We start from the raw sequence: 22,875 nt of genomic DNA, 5'->3' as shown, positions 1-22,875 counted from the left end.
TTAACTATCACCACGGTACAATATAAGGATATACCCTACAACTAGGAGGTATACTTAGTAGTTACCCTGTAACTACTTCATCGACTAACTAGGCGCCCTTCAACTGTATACGTCTTTAGTCTACTCTATAGACCCGATCCCGTGTAAGGCTAGAGCAGGCAACGGTACGATTGCGAGACAGATCGTCGGAGATTACGAGAGAGGTACGTTACGATAACGCATATTTTACGTTAACCAGTGTAGTAGGGAAATGGCCTATAAGGGGGATCTCTAATAGGGAGAAGAATCAACTCTGACACTCTCTTTGCTCTATTTGCTTCTACTTCCTATAGGGGAGGCATCCTCCATTATAGTGTATAGTGGTTTGTATGCTGGTTTATTGAAGCTATATCATCCTGCCTGCATTCTCAGGCTTTCCGCTGAGCGCCCTGGTTCACCAGTTAGCAGCGCGTAACACACCTCCTCCTCCTCCTCCTCCTCCTCCTCCTCCTCCTCCTCCTACTACTACTACTACTACTACTACTACTACTACTACTACTACTACTACTACTACTACTATACTACTACTACTACTACTACTACTAGTAGGCCTAGTAGTAGGAGCAGCGCTTTCGTGCCTACTACTCCTTATACGATTAAGCAGCTTAGCAAGCAAGCTTCTTCTATCAAAGCTCTACTACGCAAGCGCTTACGGTCTCTAGGAAGTCCTACTAAGCGAGTGCTAGATCAATTAATCAAAGGCGCTAAACTAGCGTTTCATAACACTATTTTGCAAGCGGAAGAGATTCGGCAACTACATAGATTCAACGAGAAGAAACGTCAGAAACGCACACGTTCTACTCGCTAGATATCTAGGCAGCAAGGTTCTACAGTCGGCGAATCTATATCTCTTGATTCAACGTTGCCAGCAAGCGTTGAAGCTATTCAAAACGATGATGCAGAGCTTGCTCAGCAGCCTACTGAGGGCGCTAAGCCTACTACTAAGCGTGTATTTCAGTGTTCTGGATGTGGGAATATAGGGCATAAGATTACTCGGTGCTCTAGTAAATAGTTGAATTAAATATATGGCGTTTTGGTGGAAAAATAGTGTTTTCAAAAAGTAGTGGTTGGTAGGGTGGGCCACTCACTAGTAGTGGGCCACTGACTAGTGAAATACGTTATTCTCTTTGTAACTTACACAATTATAGTATGCTTGGACAAAAAGACCTCTTGCCAACCACATACTTTAAGATTCTTGAAAAGACTTATAATATAAGAGCATGACTACTATCTCTTTCTGATTATAATAGAATGTTCAAGATTTCCTACCAAGATAGTGAAGGTTACTAACAAGCAAGATGGGAGGAGCCAAAACATGCTTTTCTTTCAATGCGGAACAATGGTTTGTAAGCTGCGTAAGACTGAGAAAATAGTCTCTAAAGAGATAATTAAGCGAGAATTAAGCTAGTGCGGATATCTCGCGGATGTCCAAGGATATCCGCAACGTGGATGAGGATCCAATACCTAGATCCGCAATCCGCAATTTGCGGATGCGGATTTGCCGCAGTCTAGGTATCACCATCACTTCGGGGTGCTAGCCCATGATTGGGACGGGCTCAATCGCGACAAACACGCGTGGTCCGCCGTGCCACCGGGAAAAAGTTCAATTCAGTCAATGCCAGAGCTAAACTCTATGCGACCCCAGATTTTGAACATGGCGCGATGGAAATACCAACCAGCTAGTCTCCAGAGAATGATAAATAACACGATGTACCGCCGATCATCTTCGACCCATCTGAGCTCTGCATTCCAACCAGCGGCTCGGGATCAGCCTGGTTGAAATCGAGCCCCGCTTTGCACTTTGGATATTCCCCTTCGACATGACCACCGAGTTCACCAAGCCAACCCTGGAGCAGCTCGAGGTGAGCAAGGATGGGATGGACGGTGGCGATAAGGGTCTTCGGGAAACTAGCGATGCCATTCAGCTCGCCGAGGCGGTTCAATCGATGAAATGCAGTCCATGGACCGCCAGCATGTTTCGGCTGTACGGTTGTCTGATAATCGCATATCTGTGTGGATGCTTGAACGGTTACGACGGCTCCTTGATGGGAGGACTGAATGACATGACGACTTACCAGCAATATTTCCATATGTGAGTCGACCCCGAGATGGGCAGAATGCGCGCTCTCTGACCCGAAACTCAACACCAGGAAAACGGCCTCTTCGTCGACCGGCCTGGTATTTGCCATCTATAATATTGGCTCTATTCCCGCCGTAATTCTCTCCTGTCCCGTCAATGATATTTTCGGGCGCCGCAAGGGCATGTTTACCGGAGCCGCCATTATCATTATCAGCACTTGCATTCAAGCACCCGCCACTTCCCATGAAATGTTCCTCGCGGGTCGATTCATCCTCGGTTTCGGAGTCAGCTTTTGCTATGTGAGTGCGCAATGCTATGTCTCAGAAATGGCGCATCGCGTGTGGCGTGGAACGTTGACTGGGTTACACAACTGCACCTGGTACATTGGCTCCATCGTCGCCAGTTGGATCTATGGCTGCAAAGACATCAGGCACTCGTACGGCTTCCGGATCCCTATCTGGTGCCAGCTGTGTTCGTCCGTGGTGGTCACAATTGGCACTTGGTTCATGCCTGAGTCACCTCGGTGGCTCATGGCGCAGGACCGCTCGGAGGAAGCCATTCAAGTTCTCGCACGCTATCACAGAGAAGGGGATGCATCGCACCCAATGGTGACCCTCCAGATTAAAGAGATGCAGCATCAGATCATCGTCGATGTTGCGGACTGGAGCAAAAAATGGTGGGATTACCGCGAGTTGTTCAACTCGCACTCTGCTCGTCGCCGGTTCATTTGTGTGGCTGGAATGGCGTGCTTTGGTCAACTCTCTGGAAACAGTCTTACTAGCTACTATCTCCCGGTGATTGTTCAGAATGCGAGCATTGGATCGGTCAAGACCCAACTCATGCTCAATGGCATCTACCCCGTTCTCTGTTTGATCACATCCGTCTCCGGCGCTGGTCTCACTGACCGTCTTGGCCGTCGCCCTCTGATGATCTACTCGCTTCTCTTTTGCTCTGTCGCGATTGCCATCATCCTGGGAACATCCAAACTATCAGGGGATAATCCGACCAACTCTAACGCGGCGAATACCTCGGTCGCATTTATTTACCTGTTTGGCATTTTCTTTTCATTTTGGTGGACGCCCCTGCAAAGCATGTATATTGCTGAGACGCTGATGACCAACACACGCGCCAAGGGTACTGCATTGGGCAACTTGCTATCCAACATCAGCAGTGCGATTATCCAGTACAGCTCTGGGCCTGCTTTTGAGAAGCTGAGTTATTACTTCTATGCCGTGTTCATTGCCTGGGATCTGATTGAGATGGTTGTGATTTACTTTTGGTTCCCAGAGACCAAAGAACGGACCCTCGAGGAGCTGGAAGAGGTCTTCTCGACTCCAAATCCGGTTAAGAAGAGTTTGGAGCGCCGGCACATTGCCACCGCGCTGAGAACATTGGAGGTGACGGAGGTCGAAACTACTACTCGTGCTGATGTTTAATTGTGTTATGTTGGGTTGAAGGCATGGTATGTAGCGGGAAGAAGCCGGGATTGGGCCAGGACAGAGGTCAGGCCATTTCTAGTGCATCGTAACCGCCAACCCATCACCTATAAGATTGTTCCATGGCCAAGATCCCTACGTCTCAAAACCTAGTCGGAATCAATTCATGTCAGACTGAATGCCCAGCCAATTATGATTCCATGGGCTTTTCCCTAGGCCTCCGCAAGATCGTCGCATGGATATACCTTGTATCTCTGCAGAAATTTATCTTAGCAGCTTCTTCTCTCCACAACCATAGGTACGTAGGTAAGGACGTAGATAAGTAGTTAGGCATACCGCGACCGTGTGTGATTGAACCGCAATCTAGGTATGTTTAAAGAAGAATTAAGATCTGTGAGCGAGCCTTGAGTTTAACATGTTAGGTACAAACTCCTCAAACTAGTGTCTTTTGTATATGGTCTATGCTCTGCACCTCGGTTAAATTAACCCCGTTCTGTCTGGGCGAGCATGCGGGGCCCCGCACCACCTCCGATTTCATTCATTCAATTTCCTCCGACTTCCCTCATAGGTACTCGACGATCAACCACAATGCTGTCTCCAGAGCACCAAAACGAGAGCCATAAGCGTAAAAGAACTTCATTGGCGGTAATATACCAAGCATAGCTCCCGCGACATGATTCTAATATCCCATCTCTAGTATGATCTTTGTCAATTCCAAAAGTGAAGTTAATCCCTATCAGTTGGGGGTTCGTCAAATGGAATCTGCAAGTTCACATCAGCCAGATGCGATGGTCGCCGACCCTGCAGAACATGCGCCGAAATAGGAATGAATTGTGTCTATGGGTCTGAGACAATCAAGCGAGTTCCAATGGATGAGTCCCGATTCCTTCATCACAGTCCAACAATGCCAGCCAAACACACGCAGTAAGAGCAAGAGCGACTTGATTCTGGATATCGGCATTCGGTCCGAGAATCTCCTCCAGGAATTATTTACCCAGTTGGTACGTCGCCAACTCATGGACTGGGATCAATGTCACGAATGTCATGAATGTCATGTGTTTCATGTACCAGTTATTTAATTAACAGATCCAATTCAAACCAACAGGGTACCCACCGCAGTTCAAACCAAAATCCTTCTGCGATATTGCCTCATACAGAAATTTCACCAAGCGCGGTGAGTAACACCCACCACGGTGAAGGCCCCCTAGATCACATCTCCAATGCGATACTATCCCTCTTTCATGCATCAACCACCGAGTCAATTCTCTCATGGCCACAACTTGCCGAATTCGGAAACTTGATCAAAGAGCGCTGCTTTTCACTTTTCCGCCTTGAGAGTATGCGTCCGCCACTCGCTCAGCGCCAATGCATGGTACAGCCATATATGCCCAAGCAAGAAGTGGAGACCACTGTTCGAAGCTTTGAGCGTGGTATCAACTTCTGGTATCCAACTATGGCCCGGGCCACGACGCAGGAGTTGCAAGTCCATATCATAGCGGGTACATTTGAAGAGACTACTCGTTCATGTCTTTCGCTGTTGATGATGGCTTTGGGATGTGCATGCCAGCTGGTCGGGTTTTTCACGCACCGGGAAGGATCCAAGACAAGCGAGGCAGATTGCCAGAGGGAGCGGCGGCTAATGGGGAAGTTATACTTGGATGCTGCTTTAAGGAAGATCTATCTAGCGCAGGCGGGGTTTACGGCGGACGCAGTGCAGTGTTTATTTTTTACCGGGTGAGCAATATATCAGCACCATTCAATTGACCAGCTCGCTGATGTGGAACTACAGGTTGTATTTTTCGTTTTTGCAACGACCACTCCAAGCCTGGTCCTTTATAAGCGCGGCTGCAACCAAATGTCGGCTTCTCTTGTCTTATGACATCCCCGAGCAGACCTCTGAGCAGCTGGAATGTCTTCGCCGGATATTTTGGTCCTGCTATATTCTCGAGAGGTATTTTTAAATCCCCCACATTGTTAGGTTTCCCGCCTCACTCCTCCTATCCTTTTGACGCTTCAATCTGACCATTAAAACTTAGTGACTTTCTTGCAGAACTAACCGGCCTTCCTCAAACTGGGATTGGAGAAATAGAATCTTCTATTCCCTTACCAGGTGAATACTGTACACAGCAGTCTGAAAGTGACCAAGAGCAATCATCACTCTATTTCCTTGCCTGCATATCCATGAGACGACTGCTCAACCGCGTTCATAACCTTCTCTACGCTCGAGATGCCGGCGTTGGTTTTGACAATCACCAATTTCTCTCTGTTGTCTCGGAGCTGGCTTACCAATTAAACGAGTGGAAAGACTTTTCATTCCAATTTTCTATCAATTTAGATTCCACGAGAACAGAAGAAGGTGCATTTCTTCGCCAGCGGTACCTGACTTGCAAGAGCGTCATTTATCGTCCCTATCTTGCCTGGGCCCTGTCTAATGGCGATACCATAGAAGGGTGTCCGCCAATCGTTTATGAGGGGTCTAAGCTGTGTCTGGAGGCCTCCTGGATGCACGCACAAAATTTACGCAGCTTGCCGCACACCATCACTGTTGACACGTGGATTTGCTCGCTTTCGTAAGTTTCTCCACTAGATACGCAGATCGATTCTTAATGCTAATCTGGGAAATTACAGACAGGATGACATCGGTTATACTTATTTTATTAGCTGCGTCTCCTGTCCGCCCCTTGCGCCGAATCATGCGGTCGAATGTTCTGGATATTGGACCGCATTTCAATGACTTGCTTTCTCAGTGGGCACATATTCCAGGTGGTGGAACCTCACCTAGTGTCATGGAAAGTATTAGCTTGATTACAAATGTCTTTACTTTATTGAAAATAACCTGGAATGAGTGTAGACCCGGGGAGTAGCTAGTTAGCTAGGCCATTATCTCTAATAGAAGAAATCTCAAAGTCAATAGCTCCGTTATCACTAGCTCCTTTGGTTTCTATATTAAGGTTACGTTACGTTCAATTGCAGTAGATTTACTTCTTTAATGTGAAGGACGGTAGCATAATTGATTTAATTTACCTCGGCTAAACTGTCCAGTATAATTTTGGGGAAAGGAGAGAAAAGGGGAGCGGGTGAAAACATACAAAATCTATTAATTTTCTCCATGTTCTGATAGTAGCGAAATACTTGAAACTATAGCGAAATTCTATATAACTTATATAATCTCAGATATATCTTCTTTTCTTCATATCCATAAGTCTTCTCATTGGCACTCCCCGCACCTCGGGATATCAGACCTGTTTTGCAGACAGGAATGATCTCAATCCCTGTTCAATATCTATGCAAAGAAAATTCGTTACCTGTACTAGCGTAAACCTGATCTCCCGATCAAAAATAAAACTCAACTTCCTGGAATTTCGGTCTTTGTAGGAGACATCAGCTTATAAGGTCATAATTGTATACTACCTACAAGTCATCCGGCCTGGCAGCAAGCCTACGATCTGGATACTATCCAAAGATTTGCAGATAGAGCAACAGACGGAAAAAGAGCAACTTGAATATCTAGTACATCTAGCAACAAGCTCGGTAGCACAATCGCCAATACAGTCGCTAGTACGCTCAAACCACTGCTATGTAATTAGAAGTACCCTTAGACTACTATTATTCGTACACTTTGTCCACACTCTGAGTATTATGCTAAGAAGAATTAGGGCAAATTCAAATTTAATAGGGTGCGGACCTAGCACAAACCGGCTACCGGAGTGGGTTTAGGGATACAGTTATTGGAAGAGATCAAAAAATGATGATGCTTGAAGGAGAGAATCTAATTAAACTACGCTAAAAGACTCCTAAGGGATTTTGGGTCTGGCCCGCAGGTCTAACATCATAACAATATTGCCAAGCTGCCAAGCTGCCAAGATGATTCCGCCACGGACCCTTGGCCAGCTAATATCTAGAATAATTGAACAGATCTTGTGATTTTGCCACCTAGATCCAGTTCCGTCGTGAGAGGGTCTTCCTAAGTCTCGGACCATGGTTTCCTTCCCTTCGTCTGGGCCAACTGCCCCGCCCTGATCGCGATAATTTGCTGTAGTTACGTTTCGCAAACGGAATAATTTCTGACTGAAATAGATCGCATTAGAGAATTTAGGGATCTGGTATCCAACGTTAAATCAGACAGGGATCGCTTCTATGTAGAGAGAATCATATTGTGGGTGATGGGCTCATATAGCCCCCGCAGGCCTTTCATGACATCACTAGGTCGCTTTCTCGTCTTGGCCATGCAAATTTGTGTGGCTGGAGAGACAGGATCCTATTATTTGTGCATGAATTCGTCCAGATTCCACCCGGCACTGAAGGGAACCTTCATTCTGAACTCACATCAAACACTAATTGGCATAGCTTACATCCCACGTTTGAATAGTAGGGGGTTGAATGATGTATTCCCCGGATCCAGAGACTGCCAAAACACCAGACAGCTATTGCTGAACCTTTCTACAAGTATTTGAAGTATCGCTCAGCACATACTCATCATTCTATATTTCTATGTGTCCCGCCGACATCTCCATGGGCGGAGACAAAATTATCTATGTAGTTTTTTTGGTGTCCGGGTTTCGCCAAATGGCATTTGAAGTACCTCGTCTTATTCAAAAGGCCCTAGCCATGGGTCAAACCTTACTCTTGAATTAAATTAACATTTAGCATCCGAAGCGGATGACCGCCACCATATCCACGTACCACATGTTAATCATCCGACCGTAACCTTATGTTAGACTTGTCCGTTATTTCACTGTCTGCCGTTCATCGTCTTTATTAAGCCTACCATCAAATATGTGTTAGAAAAAGATCTTAGTAGTCAATAACTACGTAGTTTTCTTCATATTGAATCAAAATAATTCGATAGATACAACATTTGAGTTGATCATTGGCGTTCATTCCGCCTCCTCAGCTCTTGCTGGTAACTGGCCTAATTGTTAGGAATGAGCAACTTTGCGAAATGCTAATGACCAATAAATAGGAACATCAATTATCATGGAAATTTCACATTCGAAACATGGTTCTATGGACGTGTTCCCAATATGATATTATCAAAACAGATTGATGGTAGTCAATTTTTGGTTCTGTCAAGTTCCAGCAGACAATGCGAAACGTTTGCTTCTAATCCCGTCGTAGAGAATGATACGTTATTGAATATGTTCCGAGGGTCCAATATTGGTACTTATTTTGTCGACCGGTTCTAGTGCACGACTTTGCGGAGATTGTGTCTTCCCTGTGAAATTGAACCCCGCTAAAATATTGGAGCCATGTCCCCTCCTTTATGTTCTTTTTTTTTTTTAAAAAAAAAAAAAAAAAAAAAAAAAAGTGATCCCCTCATAAAAGTCTTGCGATATATTGAGAAATACGACACGCACCAGACCAATATTGATAACAATTCAAAGTCCTCCACGAAGAAGCCGCCAGGTATAAGAGTGGGATTGAATTCCTTTATTCCAAGACTATCTTATTACGTCATAGTTCATTAAAAGTTCTTGGTTTCCGCTTGTCGCTATCAGAATGGCCAGGCCAATCTTCAAAAGACTAGGTTTGGCCAAAGTACATAGCGTTTCAAAAGTATTCCCGATCCCCACTTTCACTACCCTAACATTAAATGTATATATCTGTTACACTATATACTACACTACTATCTTTCTAGCTATTAGTGCCTTACACCGCCCCCCAACCCTTCCGGGTTGTGGGTGCGCCACACACTAATTTCCACCCACACACTAATTTCCATTTTCCCCTATATCTCTATTTTTTGGTTCCCTATCCAACACCGCCTTCTAAATATGCCTAAATTTGACGAATCTCGTATGGCAGAGGCCTGCCTAGCTGCATCACGAGAGGAGAAGCCGAATATAGCGCGTTTAGCACGCGAATATAGCGTGCCTAGGCGTACGCTTGCAAACCGAGTCAAAAAGCATACAGGGCCTCGTACAGCTAGAAGCGGGGTTGGATACGCTCTAGAAGCCTATCAAGAAGAAGCCTTGATTCGCTGGATATAATATATAAACGATTGCTATATGCCTATCACTCCTAGTATACTAGAAGCGTGGGCGAATCGTGTATACTAACGCGTCGGGAAGCCGTCGGTTAGCAAGATGTGGGCGTATCGCTTTATTAATAGGCTTCCTAAACATCTTCAATTAGGGCCTACTAAGCAGTATACGAAAGAATCAAAGCGAATCCTAGCAGAAGACCTAGCAGCATTAGCGAATTGGTACGATCTACTAGCCTAAACGATCAAGAAGACTACACTACCACGCTTAGTCTATAACTTTAATGAATACGGCTTTTAACTAGGCGAAGGAAGGTCTAGAAACGTTATATCTACTACTACTACTACTAGTAGTAGTAGGAAGGTAGTAGACCTTCCTCAGCTAGACCAAGGCGAAAATATTACGTCTATCGAGTGTATTACTACCGACAGGTAGCAGATAGAACCCTAGTTTATCTTTAAAGGCAACGGTATCTTTATAGAATCTTAGTTTAATTAAATAGACGACCTACTACCAAGAACTACTATCACTATATCGCTAAACGGTTAGATAACCGATAGTATAGTAGTTTAATAGCTTCGATTCTTTATAGAATTAATATACGACCGTACGAAATCGGGTAAAAAACGTATCCTAATATTCGACAGCTACGGTTCGTATCTAATATTCGAATTTCTACACCTTTACGAAGAGAATAATATCCTACCTATAGGATTCCTACTATATACTACGTATCTTTGCTAGCCGCTAGACGGTAAGCCGTTTCTAAGCTATAAGCAACACTTCCGCTTAGCGAATAACGACTAAGCGTTTTAGGGTAGAAGCCCTATCGGAAGATCCGAGTTCCTTCGAATAATCAGTGATATTCGGAATAGAGCGTTTAGCTAGCGAATTATTCGTGAATCGTTTAAAGATCGTAGGATATATCTAGTCGATAGTAGAAAGGTTATTAATAGCCTTCCTATCTAAGAGTATCAAGATCTTATAGCACTAGATCTACCGCTTTATTTAACACCTTCGCTGCTACTACAAACTACTATATCTTCTTCTAGTATCGACAAATCGCCGCCTAGATCTATATAGGATCTAGAGAAGAATTAAAAGAAGATTGCTAGATATTAACAAGAAGATCTTACGCCTAGGCAGTAACGCAATCTTAACCGGTTATTTTATTATAACAAGATTGCTATAGAGAACCTAAATCTAGCGAACGATACTATTCGCAAGATTAGGGAAGCTCAATAACCACTACAGCGCTTAATCACTAAGCGCTAGGTTAAAACGCCGCTTAGTAAAACAGGGGTGCTCTCTATTAGAGATGCAAATCGTTCTATTACTAAAAGAAATAAGAAGGAAGTAGAGGCAGAGCGGAAGCGGGTAAGGAAGCAGTGGAAGAAAGCATATAGAACATCACCACCACCAGATCCTATACAGGAATCCCAGGCATTATTAGATAGAGCAGAGGAAGCACGCTAGAACGGTGATATTTTCTTTATAGATACTAGTGGGATGTAGCGATAGATAGGAGAAATAGGAAAAGATGGAAATTAGTGTGTGGGTGGAAATTAGTGTGTGGCGCACCCACAACCCGGAAGGGTTGGGGGGCGGTGTAAGGCACTAATATAGTTTGTTGGAAATTCCCAACCATGGTGAACCCCACACATAGCTTGAGGTATTACCACGGACATAGCCCTTTTTTAACCACAAGAAGTAACATGGTCGTCTTCTCCTACATGATCCCCTTACCATCTGAAATACGATTTCCGGAGTTGTATTAAGGTCTTCAGACAACCCATGAATCCATCGTGATTTTTGACGCCTGCGTCTTAGCATTCCTGGAACCATATATTCAATAAACCAATTGAGGTGAAGGCTTGGCAGCTTGGATCACAGGACTATGTTTTAGCACCCAACACAAAAGAAATGTTTTTGTCTAGACCGACAAATTGATGTCGTTGGATCATTATGACACGATAGATTCCAGTCTCTAGATCGTGACGGTGGAATATATATTGAGGACTTCAAACTGTCTTCTTTCAGGAGCTTCACCTTAGCTAATCCAACTTCACGTACATGTTACGTATATTTTTTTTTAATTCTTCGATTTTAACTTGGGTTTACGGCTCATCGGTATATTTACTTCCAGTATGAAAGCTAATCATGCTATTTTGACGGTGCTTTTGCTCGGTTTAGTCTCGGCTTCACCTGCAGAGATATATAAAGGAACTCACAATGATCAAGGTACCGTGCTCAGACACCATTAAGACAGATCTTATTATAACAACTTCCTAACTAGTGTCCAAAAACCGGAACTGTGCCTGGATGGATCCTAATTGCAAAGCTTGGGATTCCATCAGTTGCATATGTAAAGACAGAATCAACGATTTCAAGATCAGCCGCCAAGCCAATTATCCAACCTCTGGAGGAAAAACTTCACCGGAAGACGATAAATGTCAAAAAAAGCATTGCTGCAAAAAAGGCTGGGACCCTGCTACATGCAAGTGTAAAAGCTCGTGGTGCGAGAATTACGATCCTACATGTGAGGTCTGGAACTGGAAGTACTGCACGTGCACTCGGCCGGGAAAGGGACTTGAGTGCCAGAAATACTACAAACCGCAATGTCAAAAGAAGCATTGCTGCAAAAATGGCTGGGACCAGAACAATTGCAGTTGTCGGGGTTCTTGGTGCGAGAACCGCAAACCGCAATGTGATGACTGGGACTGGGAGAACTGCAGGTGCAATTCAAAATGTCCAGTTTGTGAGTGTGATAAACCAAGACCACCCAGTTGCAAGTTCTGGGACGAGACTACATGCAAATGCAAGGACACCACCTCATCAGAATCATCAGGAGGGTGTTCCACGGAACACCCTAATTGCGAGATATGGGATGATGTGAACTGCGACTGTGCGAAGTGCAAGGATAAACCTCCTGATTGCAAAGAATGGGACGATGAAAACTGCACTTGTAGTGAAAATATTTCCACTACTGAAACTACCGCGAGTGAAATTACCTCGAGTGAAACTACCTCGAGTGAAACTACCTCGAGTGAAACTACCTCGAGTGAAACTACCACTACTGAAACTACCGCCACTGAAACTACCACGAGTGAAACTACCACGAGTGAAGCTACCACGAGTGAAACTACCACGAGTGAAACTACCACGAGTGAAACTACCACCAGTGAGCCTGCCGTTAGTGAGCCTGCCGTGAGTGAGCCCGCCGTGAGTGAGCCCGCCGTGAGTGAGCCCGCCGTGAGTGAGCCCGCCGTGAGTGAGCCCGCCGTGAGTGAGCCCGCCGTGAGTGAGCCCGCCGTGAGTGAGCCCGCCGTGAGTGAGCCCGCCGTGAGTGAGCCTGCTGGCAGTGAAACCGCCACGAGTGGAAGTGATCAGAGTGGAAGTGATCAGAGTGGAACTGACCAGGGTGCAAGTGGGGAGTCACTACGACGGAAATTGCGACGAATTATGCAATTTTAATTACTCTTACAACAGTGAAAACCATTTGAATCCAGTCTTAAGGTTTGTTTTCTGGTTTCGGAACTCACTTTGGTTTTCTAATGTTTTTCTCCAGGTGCAAAATTGGTATATGTAACTACCGCATACTTACCCTATCAAAGTTATTAGTTTTGAGCACGTAAGCTGAAGGAAAGAATGAAATGAGAAGTCTTTTGTTCTGTTTGCTTAGTTTACTAGGATAAATTCATACAGAAAAGCTATTGAATTTGTCTGATACTAGTGATGTATATTCTGCAAGGTACTTAGGTACAACTCTAAACCCCTATTGCATGAGATAAAGTAAGTACCTATCAACCCCTACGGGGTGGGGGAGGACATTGAAACTGGGCTGATAATCAAGTATGCTGTGCGTATAAAAAAATGGGTTGGAATCCACCGAAGCCGTAATCCTTATCACAACATGATTTATGAAGCTCTGTATACACAAAACCGTCAACACATTCTCAATCATTGGGGCAGCGCTTCACCCTATCAATTCGATGTTCTTCCTCATTCTTTCCAATGTTTTCAACGCTCCCGAAATTGTTAGGTGTTATTATCTTTAGTAATCTAGAATATTACCTATATTCTCTTTTTACTAACACAGCCTCTATTTTCATATCAAGCCTAGGGCCTTGGTATATATTTTTGTAGGGAATATATAGTTCTAGGTGATATTTTTTTAATATTATCTTGCTCTGTCTATTCCATTGGGCTTCCCTATGTACGCCCTGGCTCAACACCTACCTAGGAAAAAGATTTGGAAATATATTACATTTTAGATAAACATAACTAAGTTACTCAAAGAAAGAGAGATAATATAATAATTAACGTAAATTTTCCATTTTTCTGACAGATGTTACTTATTCTACTGGAATATTGTATAATCAAAGTATTCTATACAATTTTGATAAAAGCTAAATATAAGATGTTGTATCTAGAACTTAAAAATAATGTACACCACAGGGTTTTATATATTTATTTTGTTTATAGAACAGTGGGACTAGACTGGACAGCCTTAGTACAGTCCTCAAAACTCTAGGGCCATATACGGTCTCAACAACACAAGAATGGATCACATCATATGCTATTTAGTGGGGTATTGGTACAGCCCCGACCAGTGTGCTGAGAGGCCTAATAATCATGGTGTTAACATGTCTATCTGTGATCCAGAGTAGATCTTCACTGGAAATAGTCTAGTTAAAGGTCACGGTGTATCATAGAGATGGTAACGGTAACATCACCCTAATCTAGATATCACCTTCTATAGCACCATTTGTCACTATACACCTATACCTACTCATTTGCATCCACACAGTACTCAAGAACTGATGGGCAACCGAAACATGAAGCTGTCCATCAAAGAAAGTGCCTCTAACCCCCTATCCATAGGCACCATATGGCCAGTGACAAAAACTTCGACAAAGATTGGGTGTGACCACTTCTTGAACCGGCCTACTGCTTCTATATACACCGTCCAGGGCTCCTCTCTCAACGCACGGAAACCGGCGAGCCCCTTCCTTCCCATGTTTTTCAGCCAGTACCGCGTCCCCGCTGCGTGGCAGAACAAGTCCTTTTTGCCGACGTGCACCAGTACCTCCAGGTCATGTGTGGAGGAATAGAGGTTATCATATGTTTGGGCTGGGAAAGGTGAGTGGGAATCATATGTTGTTGAGAAGGTACGAGACTGAGTCCATGAACTCCCGGCCCACGTCGCCGCTAGCCACGAATTTCGCGAAAAGGGCCATATCCTCACTATGAAATGTTGCACCGGGAGGTGTATTGAAGGCGCGGTATATGGCAGAGTTGTTCATGTCGGCTCGCGCCCACTGGAGATCCATGTAGCAGTTGGCAATATTGGCACAGGGCTTGGAAAAGTCGTAGGGATTCAGACGGGCGGCTGCAATGAAGAAGACGCTGCACTCGCGACAGTACTGCAGGGCATGGGAACACAAGGCCACATCATAGTCAATCCTGTCGCAAACTTCGAGCAGTGACTCACATCGTACGGCCTGATCCTAGATGATTAAACATGTATACGAGTTGAAGAGGCGGTTCCCAGGGGTGGTTTCGCACCCCATGTCGTAAAATCCCTCCCATTGATGCTTCTGTGAAACGAGGGGATTTCAAAGCAAATCAGTATTTTCAAATCTGACCAATGAGGAGTATGGCATGTAGAGACCTGCCAGACATTGCTCCAGTGCATTGCTGAACCCACGACCCATAGGAAGAGCACGAACCCGATGAGGACATTCACAAATGCATATGAGGGGACAACGAGCTGGGGGTCATTATACCCGGTGATGGTGTTCCAATCCAAGGTGGTGGGTAGGAGGTCCATTCCTGTGATTCAGCCGAACGACTGTTTGAGTAAGATATTCTTGGGAGCAATCCTGGCAGAGTGATGTCAATGAGAAGGCTGTCTCTTACGATGGGGCTTGGGGCGTACCAGGTGATCCAAGCGAATCGTTCCAGACCCGTGAAGAGAAAGAGCGGAATGAACTGGTAAATCGTGATGCCCACGAGCACAACCCAGAAGAAGCCCATCCGGCTGATCTTCCAGCAACTCGCGGGCCTGTTCTCAAAAAAACCGGAATGCAGCGAGTGTAGTATCGTACACTAGGGCAGACAACGAGGCCAGATGCAGTAGGCTGGGTCCACAAGAATCTTCTGCAGGTTGCCGATTCAGTCCATGGCGAGGGCCGAAGTGCTAGGAGAAAGAGAAAGCGGAAGCCCAAGTTGACTTTGATGCCAAAGTTGAAGATTAAAGCATTCCAGGAATCTCTGGCCACACTTCCGTTGTCGAAGGACATGGTTCCGATCAAGGTCAAGGCGATGACGGTGTGCTCCTTTGGGTTAGAGGGACCGGGTTGGACGTGAACTGGTGGCCCAAGACGGTCCACTTGCGCTTGGGGACTATACGCTCCCACAGGCGGCCCCCTGGCAGTGCCAGCAGAATCATGATGTAGGGTGGGAAGGCTACTGGCAGGATATCAGAGTCAGTCCATCGGTTTCAAGGAGGTATGGGGACATACCGCGTGGGTTCTGCATCTGAAACAGCTGATTGAGGGCGCTGAGGATGGCAATGGCTAGAACTACAGTTACCCATGCCCGAAGTATTCTGGCGGATAGATCCTCGTTCACCGCTAGGATTGCAGCGCGGACCTCTGCATATTGCCTGAGCGAAGGGTGTGCGGAAAACGGGGCCAGTCACCGCTGTTTTGCAGGGTTACTTACGAGCCCCCGACGCTAGAGGTAAGTGACGGTTATCCCAAGTCTTTCAAGGCACATATTTTGATTGACTTGGAGAGTTGTACCTTCTCTATCTCTGGGAGAGTTGCTGTAAGTTGCAAGTTGAGAGCAGTCAGCTACCTCTCAATTGCGAGCTAATATATAGATACCAAAATATGTACCAAAATCGAAGTATACGGCGAAATAGATAATGAGGAAGTGAAATAGGGGAATAGGTCTAGTCATCACCCCTCCCCTGCTTTTAATTCGCTTTAAAGGGCGATAGGCGGCTGTGGCTTGTAACTGACTCGGGCAGCTGTTAGCGCTCCAGTAAGAAGATAAGACGCTCTTTCTCGGTCCCTTTCTTTCTCTCTCTCTCCAAGACTATGTTCTCCTCTTTTCTCACATCTCATATGCCTGTCAGCCGCAATCGTGATTGTTGCTCGATCTGCCGCAGGAGTAGGAAGCGTTTCCGTCACCCGATTTCCCTTCCCCTTGCCATTTGGACATTGAACATTGGACCACGCTGCCCCCACGATAAACCCCGGCCAATGCAACAAGAAGCAACCACTGTTCTTGGGACACAAGCGCTTCCGTGCTCTTCTTGGACCAATCTGCAGGCACGAACTTTGCCTCAGTCGTACCAGGAACGCCGCTCGTCAGCTCAGATGAGGAGGGCGCAGTCGATGTCCGAGTGCAGTAGGCTCGGCCGCCATTGTCGCGAGACCCGCGACGCTCAAGTTTGCGAGCCGGCACAGCTATTCAGAATGATGCATGTCGACTACTATCTTTATCTTGAGGCCATTGCAGGAACCAAAAACCCATACAATAGTAAGCAAATGACTTCCCACCTTTTTTTCTCTTGATAGCCCCTGACTGACAGTGAATCAATAGTCCGCCTACCGTGCTCCGTATTCCCGTTCTGCTGGATTCCCGAAAAGGCCAGCCAAACTATCTACCTCAAATCCTTTGCTCTAGCAACGTCAATCTGGAGCTGAACACAGCCTTCCAGAAAAGTGGGTCCATTTTTCTCGCGGCTACTGACAAGTGGACCTCTATCCTGAAAAGCAGCGAAATCCCGGTCCTGGTCCTGAACGGGAACGATGATTTCACCGTTAACACGCCGGGCCAGCTTCTGGCTATTGAATTTTTAGAGTGAAAGAGGATGGGCTTCCTCCGGATGGCCCTCTCAAAGCCCTGGTCTTCCACTGTTGCTGAACAGGGGTTCTGGAAACGGACCCCCCATGGGCGACTGACATTCAATGGGATCGACAATGCGGGACACATGGTGCGAGGGATTAGAAAAACCTTGTTCGGAATATCATCCTGGCTTGGACTCGAAGGAGGAGTTTTACTTCATTAAGCAGTTGTTGTTACATTAAGGATTCATAGGTTTTCAAACCCCTGTCCTCCAACCACTCCCTATCCTCTAGATATATACGTATATCTACCGATTAAAGCGCAGCACATCTAGACAAGCCTGATGGAACAGGCAGAACGAGATAATACAAACAAGCCAACACCCAGAAATACACACATCCCACAGGAAAAAGCACCGAGGCTCTGAGTCCGATGAAGCAATGGAGGCAAATTCAGGAGAAGAGCGTAGGAGTGATATTGCATTATCAAATGGACCAATCACATAATAACCTTCAAGTTGCACCTGAAACCCCACTACAGTAGACAATTATTAGCTACAGAGATTCCAAGATAAATCGTAATTTCTATGGTGATAATTCTTTTTGGGGTTTGTGGCTGCCAGGCAAAACTCGGATGGAGGTTGGCCTGTAGCCAGGGCCCACATGTGTTACGTACGTGTATAATTCAAATTTTGGGGACGAAAGATGTTACCTGAGTTCCCATGTCACATGTTGGGGCTGAAACTCCTTTAGGGTTTAGGGTTTTAGCAATGAGTTCGAGGCCTATATTCTAGGCAAGATTACTGAAATCAACAACATCGACTCATTTGTAAAGGAAAAGAGGCAACATTTTTCCATTGCTACAATCGTCCCTGGATATATTTTCGGCCGTGATGAATTAGTATTAGATGCCGAAACTGCGGTAAACAAGAAGAGCTCACCTGGAATCCTATTGCGCAGTTTGACTGGGATTGATTGCCCAGCTCCGATTCACGGTGGCTATGTTCACACTGATGACTTGAGCTGGGATCTTTATGAAGGTTCTAGACCTCCAGCCTACGCCCGAAACTCCTAGTAACTTTGGTGCCTGTAAAATGGTCAACTTTGATGATTCCTGGGGTCTGGTAGAGAGGAACTTCCTGCAGGAGGTAGCAGATGGCGTGCTTAAGCGGGGCCTTTTACCAACACTTCCTATGTCATATGATTCGAGTGAAACTGAGAAGATTCTGGGGTTTGAGTTTTGCTCCTTTGAGAATGCTCTTAACGATGTTGTACAGTTTTACATAGAATGACTGGGTGAAAAGCAGTAGTAGATTCTGTCTAGCAGCCACGGAAATTCTGAGAATCCCTCGTCGGCCATTGCTTGTCGACACGAAGTTTCCCGAGATATAGATTAGAAGTATCAATCAGATGTATAGACCGAATGGCGGAAACCGAATATCCAAGAATTATGGGTGATTGGTCAAGAATAGATCACTAGAATTAGGGGCGAGAGTCAACCTGAGAATATGATATACCATGCAGTTGAATGAAGATGAAACGTAGATGGAAGTGCCTCCATTTAACATCTCTTATGGAGGATGGACGCTGGTTTCATGAAACGTGTGGCTTACTGAAACAAACCATTCCGATCAGAACTTGCAGGTCGTGGTTGGGGGTTGCGTTAGCCTGTCAGTCTCCTTGCAAGGAGGGGTGGTGCGTCAAGCAGGCGCTTGTTTGCTGCAGCTCCACTTGACCGGCCCTCCCCTCCCGCTTATCTCGCCATCAGTCTGCGCGACCGGGGGCCAGACTACTGCACCGTCGGATCAACTCCTCCGTAGATCGCGAATGCTTGTGCCCGAGAGGATCGCATTGATGTTCTCCAGCGCCGTCTACCTCCGGATTTCGAACGCTCCCGCCCCCCGTTCCCCCCGCGATGTGCCCAACACGATCTTGGCGCCTGGTCCACAAACGCTCGTTCGGAGAGCCGGTGTTTCGGTTCCTCGGTACCGTGAAATGGGGTGACAAGGTCATGACTAATGGTTCAATTTGGCTATTATTGCTATCCTAAATCTATAAAGAATCGTTGGGTAATCGAGCCGGTATGAACAGGCTAAACCCAACTTTTCCCCCACATAAACCACTACACCCAAAACCCCTTTCAACTACTTTGCTTACTATTTGGGAAATCCCCATGAGATAATGTCTACATTTCTAAAATACCTTTATATTATGTTTTTCTATCTTTCTAATAACCTGAGAGCTCATCTAGCTACCTGATTAGTTCTGACCAGGTAGCCAGGGGAGTGAAGCGCCGAATCCACCAACAGAAAGCCGAATGAGATACTATCTTGATCGCCCGAGATATACAAAGAGAGGTAGAGGAGAGGTTTGCACAATTCTCGCGTGTGTCGAGTCCTTTCGATGCCCATCCGAGTCGTTGATTGCCGGAGGACTGGTAGTATCGCTAAATCAAGTGCAGTGCCGTCCATCAGTTGATTGCAAACGTTTCCAAGTACCACAAATCCCATATATTCCGTCAAAAACTCCAAAAATCTCATCTTCACATGCATGTCAGATGTAAAGCATTGTATAGTCTAATCAGTTGCCATCAAAGCACGCGGCCTGACACGCATTTTGAATTCTGTATTGGGAACGGCATCCACACCCATAAGTGTTTGTGAGGGGTACTCGCATCTGTCACCGGCTTCAGGTTTGATATCATAAGCTAATAGAACTTTTGAAAACATGATCTGAGCCATCCTTAGCGCCATTACTCGGGCTGGGCAGACTGAGCGCCCGAGACCAAATATGATCCAGGAATCTGAAATAGTTGTCGAACCGTGAGGATCTGTTGTACGCGACACTTTGTCATAGAAGCGATATCCATCGAAGCTTTCCGGGTCTTTGTATATCTCAGGATCATGATGATGGTCTCGACTTGGCAGTGAAACACGTGCCCCAGGATTGAGTGTTAACCCTATAGAAGCCAGATTCAATGGTTGGTTTCCGACGTTTCTAGTTCCAGTAACTAGAAGTCATTGTAAGCCAAACACTGAATATTATCAGTTTTATGGTACCGATCGAGCTTACAGAGATTAGGGGTATCTAAGCGCAAGCATTCGCGGGTGAAACTTTCCAATTTGGGTGTATGCTTCCAAATTTCGGAGCTCCAGTCCCCACCGGTCAATGCAAATGCTGCAGTTAGCTCAGCTCTTAGGGGCTCAGCATATTCGGGGTGGGCCATAACCCGCATGATTTGATCTGCTGCAAGCATCGCAATGGGGAAAAAAGCCTCGAGGTGGAGGAACATCGTCTCATCTGCAATCAGTCTTGCGGTCTGATTATCAGTGGAAAGCACACGAGAGGGGTTAAGGTGGCCTTTTCGAAAGCATTGGTCAATAATGATATCCAGAATTGTGTTCTCAATCCCCTTCAAAGATGCTCGTTTGTCAACAATACGTGCTTGAATGAGAGGAATCAATTTGTCCCGAATTTTGGCGATTGTTGATCGTAAAGCACGAGTCTGCGGCGCTAGATACCAGACTAACGGTCCCAGAACTCGAGGGTAGCTTTCTTTTAGGTCCATATGCATTGCGATTTCATCTCCATAGGTTAACAGTGCTTCACAAAAATCAGCATCTTCCTCTAGCCCTTCTTTGAATATCGTTGCCGTATGGATTCCAGCCGATAGCGCCAGGAATGACTCTAGAACTTTGCACGTATTCCATCCTGTCTATGGTATGAGCAAAAAAACAATTTCGATCAAGCGATTGGTGGCACTACTAACCATCATCTCCCATTTGGTCAAAATATCGGGATTTTATATTATCAAACGTATGACTAGTCACACGGAGAATCTTCTCTGATAGATGAAATACACTGAGTAAGATATTCAGTTTTTGGACACGCAGAATATTGCCTACCCATAGGGACCCGCCGGCTGGAGGCGTGAATGGATTCGATTGGCACTTTCCATTCCAAATCTACAATATCTTTTGTATGCATATCCTGAGAACAATGATTAGCTTGTCTTTGGCAAGAAATTAAGGAACATAGAGATTACCTGAGCAACTGATTTCATAAAGCTCAAACTCTCGTTGGGTAGATGTCCATATTCTTTGCCACACTGAACTGGAAGCACTATCCTATCAGTGCCGTTTCTTTGTACCGCAAATGGTTTGCCGTTTTTGGTATACTACCCACAAATCATGAGAATCAGAAGTATCCTATATCAAAGACTATAGTTATTACTAACCTTGTAGTAATAATATTTCAGCTGTTTCAAGAAATGATGATCATCTGACTGAGTATTTTTCCACCGTAGCCGAGGACTTAGCAAGCTCCCTTCGGTTATAATTGGCATTCCTGACAATGCCTTTCTTCGATTCAGCCCATATAACAAGTCAGACACAAGAATTAAAAATGCTAAAGAACATATTGTATAGAATAAGCTTTTGAGGACACCATAAGGGGAGGTCGAATTCGAAACAAAATTGTAATATTCTACCATGTTGATTATGGTCGAATTGGCTCGAAAACCCAAGAGAGGTAGTTTAGCAGTTGCAAGAAATGATTCTTCTGAGACCTAATTTTTTATGGGGAGGAACTCTAGACAAGACTGACATCATGGGTGCCTTATCATATCAGAGGTTTGCAGATCGGTGGAACATAGGTGTTACGTTGCTCCCTGTGTTGCGGCAACACAAGATTCGTAGTAACTCTTTAAACTTCAATATATTGACATACTCGCACGTTCATGGTCTATCATTTTCTGCGGATTCAAGGCCGGGAAAATTATGCATTTCATCTGAACTCCTGTATTTTCATTAATAAGGCGAATAGTCTAGAAATCACTTCAAATGAAAATATCATAAACGTATTTTTGATTCGTCCTCTCGAATCCTAGCGTATAGCTGTCAATTGATAAAGGCTTATTTCAGATGGGAGGCATTGCTGGCATGATAGTGATTGCTAGGGTTTAGGTTGGGTAGCGTAACTTACACGTGGGTGTGTTCATCAAGAAAGGAGAACGGGTGGAATTGATGAGGCTATGCAGGTTATTACGACTCCTTCGCGATGATCACTTATTGCACACACCTTCTTCGGTAGATCCTCGGTTTCAATAGCCACAGTTGGGGCATTTCTCATTTTTTCATACCAGAATTCAAGTTCTAAGTCTTTGAAGTTTTTTTTTTTGTATTCATCTTTTCTTTTTTTTGTTTTTCTTTCGTTCTTTCCTAACTTTGAAATTTCTCGGAGATCAAGATGATGGCAACCGCAGGCTGCGATTATCGTGTGGTTAGGTGAAGCTTGTATAGCGTCACACGACTCAGCTGACCAAGTGTTTATCTTTCAAATAGATGAATTCTTTTCCATTAAACTTAGTAGAGATCTGGAGCCGAATATCCACTTTTAAGTGCTTAAACCGGAGAATTTTGATGTCTACCTCCAAAAATTTGAACCCTCCTGGACGGTCTCAAATGGGCGGCAAA

The 22,875-nt window shown here is 45.1% G+C and overlaps 6 protein-coding genes across 6 annotated transcripts; 4 read left to right on the top strand and 2 right to left on the bottom strand.

Annotated features, from left to right (window-relative positions):
• Nucleotides 1–1,859: 1,859 nt before the first annotated feature.
• N7462_001173 (uncharacterized protein) lies at nucleotides 1,860–3,555 on the top strand (the record flags this gene model as incomplete). The annotated part of the gene is made up of 2 exons (XM_057072899.1): nucleotides 1,860–2,131; nucleotides 2,190–3,555. The coding sequence occupies 2 exons, from the start codon at nucleotides 1,860–1,862 to the stop codon at nucleotides 3,553–3,555; spliced, it is 1,638 nt and encodes a 545-aa protein (XP_056936540.1).
• Nucleotides 3,556–4,394: 839 nt separating this feature from the next.
• On the top strand, nucleotides 4,395–6,419 carry N7462_001172 (fungal specific transcription factor domain-containing protein; the record flags this gene model as incomplete). The annotated part of the gene is given in 6 exon segments (XM_057072898.1): nucleotides 4,395–4,519; nucleotides 4,554–4,625; nucleotides 4,642–5,289; nucleotides 5,345–5,506; nucleotides 5,592–6,125; nucleotides 6,188–6,419. 6 exon segments carry the CDS (start codon nucleotides 4,395–4,397, stop codon nucleotides 6,417–6,419), a joined length of 1,773 nt encoding a protein of 590 aa, XP_056936539.1.
• A 5,764-nt stretch (nucleotides 6,420–12,183) lies between these two features.
• N7462_001171 (uncharacterized protein) lies at nucleotides 12,184–13,013 on the top strand (the record flags this gene model as incomplete). The annotated part of the gene is made up of 2 exons (XM_057072897.1): nucleotides 12,184–12,297; nucleotides 12,453–13,013. 2 exons carry the CDS (start codon nucleotides 12,184–12,186, stop codon nucleotides 13,011–13,013), a joined length of 675 nt encoding a protein of 224 aa, XP_056936538.1.
• A 1,679-nt stretch (nucleotides 13,014–14,692) lies between these two features.
• N7462_001170 (uncharacterized protein) lies at nucleotides 14,693–16,140 on the bottom strand (the record flags this gene model as incomplete). The annotated part of the gene is made up of 5 exons (XM_057072896.1): nucleotides 14,693–15,005; nucleotides 15,272–15,374; nucleotides 15,462–15,606; nucleotides 15,650–16,013; nucleotides 16,067–16,140. The coding sequence occupies 5 exons, from the start codon at nucleotides 16,138–16,140 to the stop codon at nucleotides 14,693–14,695; spliced, it is 999 nt and encodes a 332-aa protein (XP_056936537.1).
• Nucleotides 16,141–17,029: 889 nt separating this feature from the next.
• N7462_001169 (uncharacterized protein) lies at nucleotides 17,030–17,421 on the top strand (the record flags this gene model as incomplete). The annotated part of the gene is made up of 2 exons (XM_057072895.1): nucleotides 17,030–17,093; nucleotides 17,204–17,421. The coding sequence occupies 2 exons, from the start codon at nucleotides 17,030–17,032 to the stop codon at nucleotides 17,419–17,421; spliced, it is 282 nt and encodes a 93-aa protein (XP_056936536.1).
• Nucleotides 17,422–19,977: 2,556 nt separating this feature from the next.
• Nucleotides 19,978–21,183, bottom strand: N7462_001168 (cytochrome P450; the record flags this gene model as incomplete). Its single annotated transcript, XM_057072894.1, has 3 exons — nucleotides 19,978–20,411; nucleotides 20,474–21,112; nucleotides 21,171–21,183. 3 exons carry the CDS (start codon nucleotides 21,181–21,183, stop codon nucleotides 19,978–19,980), a joined length of 1,086 nt encoding a protein of 361 aa, XP_056936535.1.
• Nucleotides 21,184–22,875: the final 1,692 nt, after the last annotated feature.

The sequence above is a fragment of the Penicillium macrosclerotiorum genome (assembly GCF_028827735.1).
Source record: "Penicillium macrosclerotiorum strain IBT 26536 chromosome Unknown utg000002l_segment0_segment0, whole genome shotgun sequence".
In the NCBI taxonomy this organism is placed as follows: domain Eukaryota; kingdom Fungi; phylum Ascomycota; class Eurotiomycetes; order Eurotiales; family Aspergillaceae; genus Penicillium; species Penicillium macrosclerotiorum.
This window is presented reverse-complemented; position numbering and strand designations above follow the sequence as displayed.